Source organism: Pelophylax lessonae (assembly GCF_965119305.1).
Source record: "Pelophylax lessonae genome assembly, chromosome: 5".
Classification (NCBI taxonomy): domain Eukaryota; kingdom Metazoa; phylum Chordata; class Amphibia; order Anura; family Ranidae; genus Pelophylax; species Pelophylax lessonae.
Genome location: NC_138772.1, coordinates 501,250,544 through 501,263,021, shown reverse-complemented (window position 1 = coordinate 501,263,021; position 12,478 = coordinate 501,250,544). Strand labels below are relative to the sequence as shown.

The following is a 12,478-nucleotide window of genomic DNA, read 5'->3' as shown; positions in this document are numbered from 1 at the left end:
AGGGTCGCAACTGGGAGACAGCTGTCACCCAATAGCCCCAACTGTCTGAACAGGGATCTTTATGGCAGGGTCACCTGTTATTATTTTAATAAAAGCTGCAGATTCTAAAAGAACTTTCACATAGACATGCTATTGCTTTTATATGATTTTAATGGAACTAGGATTTTAAACTAGGAGACCGGGGGGAGGGCTCAGAAGTCAGTCAGGAGGGAGCAAAGGGCAGATGGCAGTAGTAGAGACAGCAGCGACAGTAGTTCCATAACGTCAATTGGAGGGTCTGTGCGGGAAAACCTCAGACCAAACAGTAATAAACATAATCACCATTCACGATTAACTTCCACAAAACTAAGAGGGGTATATGCAAACGCCAGGAGCCTAGCTAATAAAATGGATGAGTTGGAAATGTTAGTACATGAGGATGACATAGACCTTGTGGGAATAACGGAGACTTGGTTCGACCCCTCACATGACTGGCTGGCCAATATCCAAGGGTATTCGGTGTATCGGAAGAACAGGATAGGAAAAAGAGGGGGAGGGGTATGTCTCTATGTCAAGAACAATGTAAGGGTGATAGAGAGGAGTAATATTATGGAAGGGATGAGTATGGAGTTAGAATCCGTGTGGGTAGAACTCCATAGGGAAGGAGAAAAGTAAAAGTAATTGTGGGGGTTTGCTATAGGCCACCCAACCAAAGGGAGGAGGTAGAGCTGGAATTTTTATCACTATTGGGTAAAGTGTCAAAACTGGGATCAGTCATCATATTGGGGGACTTCAATTATCCCGACATTGACTGGGAAGAGGGAACTGCACACTCACAGAAGGCCCGTCTATTCACGGAAACCTTACAGGATAATTACATGTCACAGTTGCTGGACTCTCCGACTAGAGAAAATGCAGTCCTGGATCTATTGATCACTAATGACCCAGACCTAATCTCTGAGGTAGGAGTCCAGGACAACCTGGGCTCTAGCGATCACAGGATGATCACATTTAGCGTAAATAACAATATAACAAGGCAAGTGGGGAACATAAGAACCCTAAACTTCAGAAGGGCAAACTTTCCAAAATTGTGCTCATTGAGGGAAAGGGTAAACTGGGACCAATCCCTGGGATCACTGACCACGGAGGAAAAATGGGAATGCTTTAGGAACATATTAAACAAATGCATCTTGCAGTGCATTCCTATGGGAAATAAATTTAGACAAAGCCAAACCTTGGCTGGCTAAACTGTAACGTTAAAAAACTTATTAGGGGAAAAAAAAATGGCCTTCAAGAAATATAAATCAGAGGGCACAGTATCGGCTTTCGAGCAATACAAGGAGGCAAATAAGAAAAGTAAATACGAAATCAAAATGGCTAAAATCAACTTTGAGAGACAAATAGCGGAGGATAGTAAAAAAAAACCCAAAGAAATTTTTTAAACATATCAACAGCAAAAAAACTAGGGCAGAGCATATTGCACACATAATTAACGATGATGGGAGGATGGTTACAGAGGACACTGAAAAAGCAACCGTGCTGAATGCTTTTTTCTCGTCAGTCTTTACACAGGAAAAGGAGGGGTACACTGACCATGACTGTATGGTTAGTAGTAATACACAGGTCTTGCCGCTATGGCTAACAGAGGGTGAAATCAGGGAAAGGCTGGATAAAATTAACACAAACAAATCACCAGGCCCGGATGGCGTACATCCGAGAGTACTCAAGGAACTCAGTAAGGTTATATCTAGACCACTGTTCCTGATCTTTGCTGACAGTATTAGGACAGGAGATGTGCCAGGGGATTGGAGGAAAGCTAACGTGATTCCGATATTCAAAAAGGGTCAGAGGCATATACCGGGAAAATTATAGGAAATTATAGGCCTGTCAGTTTGACATCAATAGTATGTAAACTTCTGGAGGGGATGATAAGGGACTATATCGTAGAGTTTGCTAAAGAAAAAAACATCATCAGCAGTAATCAGCACGGGTTTACATATGGGCGTTCTTGTCAAACCAATCTCTTAACATTCTACGAGGAGGTGAGCTGTGAGCTAGATAGGGGCAGACCAGTGTATGTGGTGTACCTGGATTTCGCTAAGGCGTTTGATACAGTTCCCCACAAGCGCTTAATTTATAAAATAAGGTCTGCAAGTATCGACAGCAGGGTTTGCTCTTGGATACAATAGTAATATAAGGTATACATGATTTCAATTTTTTTTTTTAAATAATTTAATATTCCATAGTCCTGAACATACATGATGACAAATTTCCAAATATGATATACTGTATAGACAGAAAAAAAAAGAGCTGATGTATATACATGATGACAGTATAATTTCATAAAATCCTGGTAGTTATGTACATAATATTGTTCACAAATAGAGATACATGATTACACAAGTTGTAAAAAACTGAATTTCTTGATATCCTAAGACTCTACGCATTTCGTGGATCCCTGACTACTTCATCAGGAGTTGATGCAAGAAAGGTATCTATAGGGATAGGTAAGTGCAAAAACGAAAAAGACTATATCACGTAAATGTGTAGTACATAAATCTCCAAAAGTAGAGAGGGAGGGGAAAAGGTATTTATAGGCTAATAGACTTGTTACTCCCCCTCTCTCCTATAGATACCTTTCTTGCATCAACTGCTGATGAAGTGGGCAGGGATCCATGAAACGCGTAGAGTCTTAGGATGTCAAGAAATTCAGTTTTTTTACAACTTGTGTAATCATGTATCTCCATGTGTAAACATTACTATGTACATAACTACCAGGATTTTATGAATTTATACTGTCATCATGTATATGCCTCAGCTCGTTTTATTTTTACTTTTATTTTTTTATGTCTATATATCATCTTTGGAAATTTGTCATCATGTATTTCCAGGACAATGTACTATTTATTCCTTTTTAATAAAATTTTAAATCATGTACATCTTATATTACTAATGCACAAGTGATTGCCCTCATATAAAGTCCCACGACCAATAGTTCTCTTTTTTTTACCTGTACAAAATAAGTATTTCATCGACTTTGTTTATTTGGTGCAGTTTAAAGAATACAATACTGTATAATTCTGCTATTGTAAGTGAATACCAGCAATGGATTTTGAAAAAAGCAACAAATATAAATAAACATATTTAGTGGAAAAATCAGGACAACCTTCAGCAAACTGTGACATTTCTGGATTATGTTTAAACCAGGTAGAAATGATAAAATGCTGCCATATGGAAATGTTTCCTAAATAAATCTGAGTGAATCCTATATTTTTTATTGTTGGGAGATAAGGAGGTTGCAGTGTCTTGCAGGGACAATAGCCCCTCAGTGCCTTCCAGAATTATGCAGCTGGTCCTGGTACCTAAGCTGATAACAGGGACATAAATGCTGATAGGTGGACTGGAGTAATTTGTATGAATTCAATTAGTATTACCTGAAAACACAGAAAGGAATTTGTCAATGTCAGCGTACTATACAAAATTCCATTACTTTCAAATGTAAATCCTTTTCCATAGTAAATAGGATTGTGCTTCAGTTTAACCATCTCCAAGTCAACCTCTTTCAAATAAATCTTGCTGATCATGATTTGTGACTACAGGGAAGCATTGTCTGCTATGACTGCAGTTCTAAATTGTAAATTCCTTGTGCCATATTATAACCAATATAAATCATTTAACATTATACAACATATGTAGTCTTTTAAAGGCATACAGCTAACTCCCTGCAATCTGATTTTTCAGTTTTATGTAGCTACTAGCAACCTAAGCCACATTATGGCTATTTTTATTCTTGGGTAAAGCAGGCCATACATTTTGCAATTTTCTTTCCTTCCATCATGGGTGGAAGGAACGAATATTTCTTAATTCCCGCATTAATACAGTCAGTGTTGATTAGAGAATCCCTCCAGTAGTACTTTTGTGTTCTGCCAACAGGGAGCACGGGGAGTCTTCCCTGTCGGCAGAACACAATGATTAGTGTTTAAGGCTTAAAGCATGCAACACTAATCATACAGGAAAAACCTGACAGGCTGGTTGTACACTAGTTGAACAATGGATCGACTTGTGTACAAACAGGGTACCCATACATGGATTGAAATGCATCTGGTCTCTTCTGAACCAGCGGAATTTCAGTCCATGTATGGCCAGCTTACTGTAATTTAGAGCCCAAACATTCCACTAGGAATCCTCAGCTCTACTGCAGGCTTTGCAAAACACAATGATGGTGTCACAAGACTCCTGCAGTGTATTCTTTACTGTGATATTCAACATTATAAAACAAGTTGAGTTGACTTTGACCAAATACAACTATGTATACCACAGTGGTGGCCCATCCATTGGGGGCGCAGGGGCATTGCCCCCCCCCCCATCCATGCATCTGGCCCCCTAATCTACATGCAGGGCGCCGGATGCATGGATTCCAATGTTTTTTTATTTTGATGCACATGATAAGAGCCAGAGGCTCTCATATGCTTCAAAAAGGGTGGGCTCGGGGCACAGAGCACTGCGCCCTGAGCCCACCCGGTTGTGTGACAATAGCAAATGAATATTCACTATTATCACACTGATTCTTCTCCCAGCAAATCAGGAAGCGGGTTCTGAGACCCGTTTCCCGATTGGCCAAAAGGAGAGGCCATGCTATTGGCCGAGGAGGAGGGAGGAGATGCAAGGGAAGCCGCCGTCGGTGCTGGGGGAAGCCACCGTTGCCTGCCCTTCATGTCAGTTCAGGGGGAGTAAGCCGGGTACGGGGGGGGGTGGTATGGTGTGTGGGATGGTGTGGTCCTGGGGGGGCATGGTGTGGTCCATCTGCCGCCCCCCCCCCAGCCCATGGAGCACGTATACTGTACCATTACCTGGATAAATAAGAACATTCACTGGTATTTTGCTATATATGTTCAATGAGAAAAATGAAAAACATACCTATTTATCCTACTAGGAAGCTGTCCTCCTGTGCACCCTTTAGTGTTAGCTCAAGACGTCCTATCAGAAAGAGTGTTAAGACCAGAGAAGACCTCCCCTCATGGTATAAAGAAGAGGAGAGTGGGAGGTGTTTAGTAATCCTGACCCACTTCCTGCCCTGGAGCAACAACATTACAGAAGTATATTACTGATAGGACCACCAGGTATACATGAAGTAAAATAAACCTGAGAAAAAAAGCCAAATGCAGTTACCTCATCTAAGGACTGATAAGCAGCAATGTATTACATTTTTGTTCTTGAGTTTAGATACGTTTTAACCACTTCTGGATCGGAAGGTTTTTTTTTCCCCCTTAATAACCAGGCCATTTTTTGCAATGCTACACTGCGTTACTTTAACTGACAATTGAGTGGTTGTGTGTTCATTACTGACAGAACAGCAGTCTGCCATGTTTACAACAGCAGACCACTATTCTATCTCCACGGGGAGCGATCGTGGGTGCCCAGTGACAATCGCGGCCACCAGATTGGCTGATTGGCTCCCCCTGTGGCAAATGGGTGTGTGCGTGCGCCCCCACTCGTGGTTACTGCAAAACAATGTACAGTTACATAATTTCCGGGGACAGAGCTGACCTGCCACAGTATATGCACTGCTGGCGGTCGGCAAATGTTAATGTTTATGAGCCACCAATCATCTACACAGGACAATGTACTGTATTTAGTGACAATTGGGAAGAACTAGGGGAACCATAGTTTTTAAACTTCAGAATGACCAGTGGTGGTAATTCTTCTTGATTGGTTCTAGTGTACTGTAGAGAGAGCCCAGGGCAGTCCTCAACAAAGAATAGAATGTGCCTTGAGATATATGGAGATGATCTCTGCTGCCACCTCAGAGATCAAAGTGACGTCAGCTAAGTCCTTATGGGTGAGACATTTAGTTTTAATCAACTAAAGCAGCCTTTCTCAGCCTTTTCAACACAGAGGAACCCTTTCCTCAAGGAACACCTTCTAAAAATGACTATATCTACAACTCATGATACATTAGTTTCATTCAATACTTAAGCCTACAGGAACATCAAGAGAAGTACAGATGGCACATTAGCAATGCAAAGCTATGATGATTTTTTAAACCATTGGCTTACAGTGTGACTGATTTATTTCTCAAATATCGAAAAATGATGGTTTATTGCAAACAACTAAAATTCCAGCAACCTCAAAGAACCAGAGAAGTTCAGCCATGTATCTGTATTGGGTATTTGACTTCAAGTAATAAATAAATATATAAATAAAATACATATATAAAATTCGTTTTATTATTCATATTTCAGGAATAGGCCTTGATTCATGTCCGGAGCCACAAATGCCCAGCAATGGAATAAAAGTTGGTGACAGATACATGGTTGGAGATGTTGTATCATTCCACTGCGATCAAGGCTATTCTCTTCAGGTAATGACATCTTTCATCCACTTATAGCACTTTTATCTACAGCTAATAGAGATGGCATTGTAATGAATATCTATATAATGGCTCTGTCGTTTAGCAGTAACAACAGTAGAGTTCCCAACAGCTCAAGTTAAAATCGTGAAAGCATTTTAAATCTATCTTTTCTTATTTTAGGGTCATTCTCACATCACATGTATGCCTGGCCCTGTACGAAGATGGAATTATCCTATTCCTATTTGCATTGGTAAGGACATACTTGCTGACATGCTCGTTACTTTATAACATGTATATATATATATCACCAATATAATGCTGCATTGGCATATTATTTTGAACCTAACTTTATGCAGGAGTTTAGATGTTACAAGCTATTCTCCACTAGTTCAAATAGCAGAATGAGGTCTTAATGAATAAAAAGCCTAGATCCTGTACAAAAGGATGTCATCATTTGTGTGTGCCTAAGGGTTCGTTAAAATGAGCAGTGAGCTTCTTCTTTTAGACACAACTCACTTTTTTGGTTTCCGTCAGGTGCTATATCAGCAGTAAAGGAAAACTCTGAAGGTTGTGGGTCACTATTATTTTATTTTTATTTTATATTTTATAAACCGTGTTTAAACACAACTAAAATTAATTTATTACATTTTATTATTTATGTTTTATTACTTATTTTACAAATAAACATATAATAGAGGACAAATGATTCCTAAAGAACAATGGGTTAGGCAAAGAAACAATACAGCAGAGGCATTAGGCCTAACTTTTTCGGATGAAAACCTCATACCAACCACCTGATAGGTGATGAGTTACTGCTATGATGGCTTACTGATTTCTATAAACAGCATGCTTTTCTTAATCCTAATCATAGTAAATAATGAAAATCCTTACAGCATATACATACTGTATATGGTAAAGATCTTTGTGGATGAATGGAGTTCTCATTTAAATATGGTCTGGGTGAGCTCAAGAGTAAACAACGGCTGCCAAAAAATTGAATGCCTACTAGTGCATGCACTCCAATGCTTATTCTGTTCCCATCACTGCTTTGTCTAAAAACCAGCACCATTCATCTATTGAGATTTTTATCTGTTTCTGGAGAATATTTCCAGAGGCTGAGAAAGTCCCGCATGGCCCACTGCTCATCTACCAACTAAATAAACCCAAAGGTAACACAATCTCTACAAACTGCTATATTGTTTTGAGAATGTTGACTATATATTGATCTCTTCCAGCCCAATGTGGTGGCGCTATGTCCGATTTCAGTGGAGTGATACTCAGTCCTGGATTTCCTGGAAACTACCCAAGTAGCTTAGATTGCACATGGACAATTAAACTCCCCATTGGCTTTGGTGAGTATGTGTTACTATGAATAATTGTAATATGTGTAGAGTCAGCTTTGCCTTGTTTAAAGTCTAGTTAATTATTTATTTATTTTTTATATCACAAGGGACAGTACTTACTTTCAATGCAAAGTATCTCTTCCACCACTAGCTGGTCTCTTAGTTAAAATCCAAAGTCCCCAGACATAATCTTCTGGTGCTTCAGGGGTTAATACAAAAGCTGGACTTGTCACAGACACTTGTGAAGAGTGCCAACCATACCTGCTCTTTTCGTTCCCCTTCCCCCATCTACATTCATAGATGATCTATTATTGCTTTCATAAAGCAAATCACCCTTTGGTTGGAGAAAGGGTAAATCAATGAAAGGTCCAGTACAGGTTTTGCTACTTTAAATAAGGAACAGCCCATATTGCAATGTATAGCCTTCTCCCTGATCAGTCGAATAATCTGAAGGAAATGATAACTCAGCTTTCTCACTATAAATGTGGGAGCTCACAGCCCATAAGGCAGTGCATAGCCTTCTCCCTGATCAGTCATATAATCTGAAAGAAAAGATAACTCAGTCTCCTCACTATAAATGGGGTAGCTCACAGCAACCATATTGTCAGTGGGTGCTAGAGTTGTTTGGTAGAGCTAAAAATAGTTTACAGGTAGGGATACTTTGTTATAATGTATTTTATTTTAATTTGGCATTGATAATTGTCCCCATAGCAGTACCTAGCTTTCCACATCTTTTTTGGTAGCTTGTTTATTAGCCCTACAAATGACCAAAAGTAAATAACACAATTCATGCCATAGACTTTAATGGGGGTTTGCCAAAAAAAATCAAAAACTTTGAACTGTAAACAACACTCACAAAACTATTTGCAAACCGACCCCGGGCAGATTTGCTCATTCTGACTTGCTAGTAGCCCTGAAAAGCTTAAGGATCAGTTTTCAAAGATATAGACCCTTCAGAATTATTTTTCAGAAATGATTTTCTACCCCAGACTTGAGCTGTTCTTCAACCCTTTCACTGCCAACTACATGTAACACAAGTCAAGGCATTAAAAAAATGAGCTTGTATTAAATTTTATCTCTAGGCTCCGAGCTGTAAAGTAGAAGTGATTGTGAGACCTTAGACTTGCAGTTGAAGTGGTAGATAGACAGCAATATAAATGATTTTTTAAAGATTATATCTTTATTTTTTTGGAGTTTTTATTTTTATATACCGTATATACTCGAGTATAAGCCGAGTTTTTCAGCATGTTTTTTTATGCTGAAAAAGCCCCCCTCGGCTTATACTTGAGTCACTGGCTCACTTACCTTTTAAAAATGGCACCGCCCGGTGCCAACACGTCTGCCCGGGAATAGCCGAACGTGTACAGGCTTTCCCGAGCATCGAGGACACGTGCGTGGTGACTTGTTGGCGCCGAGCGGCGCCATTTTTTAATGTAAGGCACCTCACCGTCAGGTAAGTGAGATTCCTCCGCAGCCCCTGCAATTCCTCATGCAGTGCTGCGGGCATGGTACAGGGCATTCTCCTGTACCATGCCCACAGCACTGCATCTCCTGTACCATCTGTGTCATGCCTGTACCATCTCCTGTGCCATGCCTGTACCATCACCTGTGCCATGCCTGTACCATCTCCTGTACCATCTCCTCTACCATGCCTGAACCATCTCCTGTACCATCTCCTGTACCATGCCTGAACCATCTCCTGTACCATCTCATGTATTTTTGTGTCTCGTGGTGGTCCAGTTGGGTCCAGTAGCTGCTGCATTTCTCACCCTAGGCTTATAATCGAGTCAATACGTTTTCCCACTTTGCTACATTTCCACGTGCTAAATTTAGGCGCCTCGCCTTATATTCAGGTCGGCTTATACTCAAGTATATACGGTAGTACAGTATAGAACATGACATTTTTGGTATTGACACATAGAATATAAGTGCTTTTTCATAATGTAGTAAATAAGAAAAAATACAACGGGACCCAAAAGAATGTAACTTAGTATTTGCTAATAATAGGATGCATACAGATGCTGTCTGAATAGATCCCTTAGATATTTAGTTAACCCTTACCTAGTCTTCTGTTTACTGTACAGGTGCTATGGCACAATATATCCGGTTGGTCATTGTCCTTATATTAGTTTTAATCTCTTAAAGCAGACTCATTGCTGATGAAGGGAGTGCTGATGCCTGAAAAGTGTTGTGCTTTACTACACATATGTGAATAAAACACGAACTGTGATCAAGATTAGCATGTTTATCTAATTTGGACTTTGTTCTGCCCCCCCTCATGCAGAGTGCCATGTTTGCCACCCCAATTACTTTTTCAATTCAAACCTGATGCACTTTAGCAAAAACTAATCTTGAAGTGAATAATCCAGATGGTCCCATCTGTGCTAGCAAAGAGAGAGGGAGCAAGTCTCTCCTCTGCTCTTTTTCGGCAATCTGTTTAATCAGATTTCCAGACCTATAAAGATTTTCATCATAACAGTAGCGTGTTTTGCCATTTGCTAAGTGCAAATGGTAATCACATAATTCCACATACAATATTTCATACCTATCTGAAGGAAATATTTATTTTTTTTATATGTTTTTTTTTTAATTTTGTAGTAAAATATAACAAATGTATTCTGTTTAATGATGAATCCACATGAAATAAATCAAAATGCCCGCCATGTTACAAAACAGCAGAAGCCCAATAAACAGTTTGAAGCGTACTTTGCAGCTGTTGTTTTAATTAAATGTATCGTTAAGTAATGCAGCGTACGTGATTTATCTTTTCAGGTGTGCATCTGCAGTTTGTCAATTTCTCTACGGAAACAATACACGATTACCTGGAAGTACGGAGCGGCTCTGCAGACATTGGCTCAGTAATTGGCAGGTTAAGCGGCCCTCAGGTCCCTGCTTCCCTGTTCAGCACAACCCATGAGACCAGCCTGTATTTCCATAGTGATTATTCACAGAACAAGCAGGGATTTCACATCATTTATCAAGGTGAGCAACACACTTTGCTATTCTAATGCAATCAATAAAAAGTTTTTAAAATGTGCATTTTCAAACTTTTGAGCACAGCAGTGTGTCTATTTATAAATGACTGTGAAGCTAGCAAACAAGGTACTTGGGTGAGCATTTGTGTAAAGAAGCAGGAATATGGGAGAATGTAATATTTCCGCAATAAAACATTATATTCCAGCACCTCAATGGGTGGTCTTACTGTTTTGTGCTCCCCTTTACGTGGTCATAATTTTACTTTGAAGAGATGTATGAAAAAAGTTTTGACATAAAAAAATAAATTCGAGAAATAGCTGATACAAAAGTAGAATAACTGTAATTCTATTTCACATTTCTATCTCTAAGAATCGGTTCACACTGGGGCGACACGACTCTGTACTACTTCGGGGGCAACTTGTGCATTCCCATGCACCACGACTTTGGAGCGACTTGCATGGACTTCACATAATAGAAGTCTATGCAAGTTGCTCCGAGGTCGCCCTGAAGTAGTGCAGGACCCTTTTTCTAAGTCGGAGTGACTTGTGTCGCTCCTATTAGAACGGGTCCTGTAGCGGTCAATGGACCGCGAGGGAGCGCGACTTGTCAGGCTGACAAGTCGCGCTAGTGGGAATCGAGACTAAGGATCCTGCTTAATTTATGTATATATTTGTTATCTTTTTGTTTATATAAGTTTTTATACATTATTTTGTTTTACAAATAAAAAACATTTCTAGACCACTATGAGATCTCAAAAAGGAGAACAAAGCTCCTTGCTTTAGGGTTTGCTTTTTTTAATGAAACCTCCAGTGTTATGAGAGGTTCTTTAAATTGTGTATGTAAATTTAAGTCTTGTAAATAACAGATTGTTTACAACAAAGTAGCTATAGAAACAGAAAAAAAGCATGTAAAAAACCTAGATCTCCATCTGCTGACTGGATAAAGGACCACATTCCAATTATATGTATTTTTTCATATTTATCTTACTAAAAATATTGACCATGAAAATCATAAATAAATAATGCCCAAACCACTTCACATTCCCATTAATAATCATAGACAGATTGATCTTTTGTTTAGGACAGAACTATGGTATAAGAAGGCTACAACACCAGTATGTATTGTAAGCGCTTTTACCAATTATTTGGCAGTGAGAGGGCAATCTAAACAATCCATCCAGCTGAACTGAAACATGCTGTAAAAAATGCATACCTGATCACTCAAAATTTGCATGTGATATTAATTATTCCAGCCTTAAAGTGGACTTATACAAACTAAATTTGCCAGCATTGTGCTTTTAAATTGTTTTTCCTGTCACTCCTGCACTCAAGTCATTTTACTTTCATTGTATTTCTTTTTTATTTTGCCCACCTGCATAGCACACATGAGGGATAATTCAATTCAAGCAATGCACATCCAATTTCAGGAAGGCTGAGTGTTTTATCAGCTCTTCAGTTTGCCCCCATGAGTCTCTAAAACTGGCCATACATTGATAAAAGATCAACAAGGGTTGGCCAAATTTGTAACAGTGTTTGGCCTTCCCTGGTTTGGCTTCTGTTGAAGGACATGCCTGAATGGAAAAAATCTAACCATGTGTGGCCAGCCTAAGTGACAGAGGAATGACTTTCTATGTTAGCTTAGCACTCAGAATTGTTCTTTGAAGCATCTTAAAGACATTGACAATTATCTCAGCAGAAAGCATAAAGTAAGGGCACCAAATAATCACTCAAATGCAAAATGTTGGTGTGTGTTTTTCAAGAAATCAGATTTAAGTCTGATCCAACAAACCATTTAACATAATTGTGACTTTGGACTAACAGTTCACTTT

The 12,478-nt window shown here is 39.3% G+C and overlaps 1 protein-coding gene across 1 annotated transcript in view; it reads left to right on the top strand.

The window, feature by feature from the left end:
* Positions 1–12,478, top strand: part of CSMD3 (CUB and Sushi multiple domains 3) — a 1,619,578-nt gene that overhangs the window by 1,283,150 nt on the left and 323,950 nt on the right. Inside the window, exons 39-42 of the mRNA XM_082258441.1 lie at positions 6,222–6,340; positions 6,512–6,581; positions 7,567–7,683; positions 10,447–10,656. Of these exons, the coding sequence (XP_082114567.1) occupies positions 6,222–6,340; positions 6,512–6,581; positions 7,567–7,683; positions 10,447–10,656 (516 nt within the window). The remainder of the gene's footprint in view (positions 1–6,221; positions 6,341–6,511; positions 6,582–7,566; positions 7,684–10,446; positions 10,657–12,478) is intronic.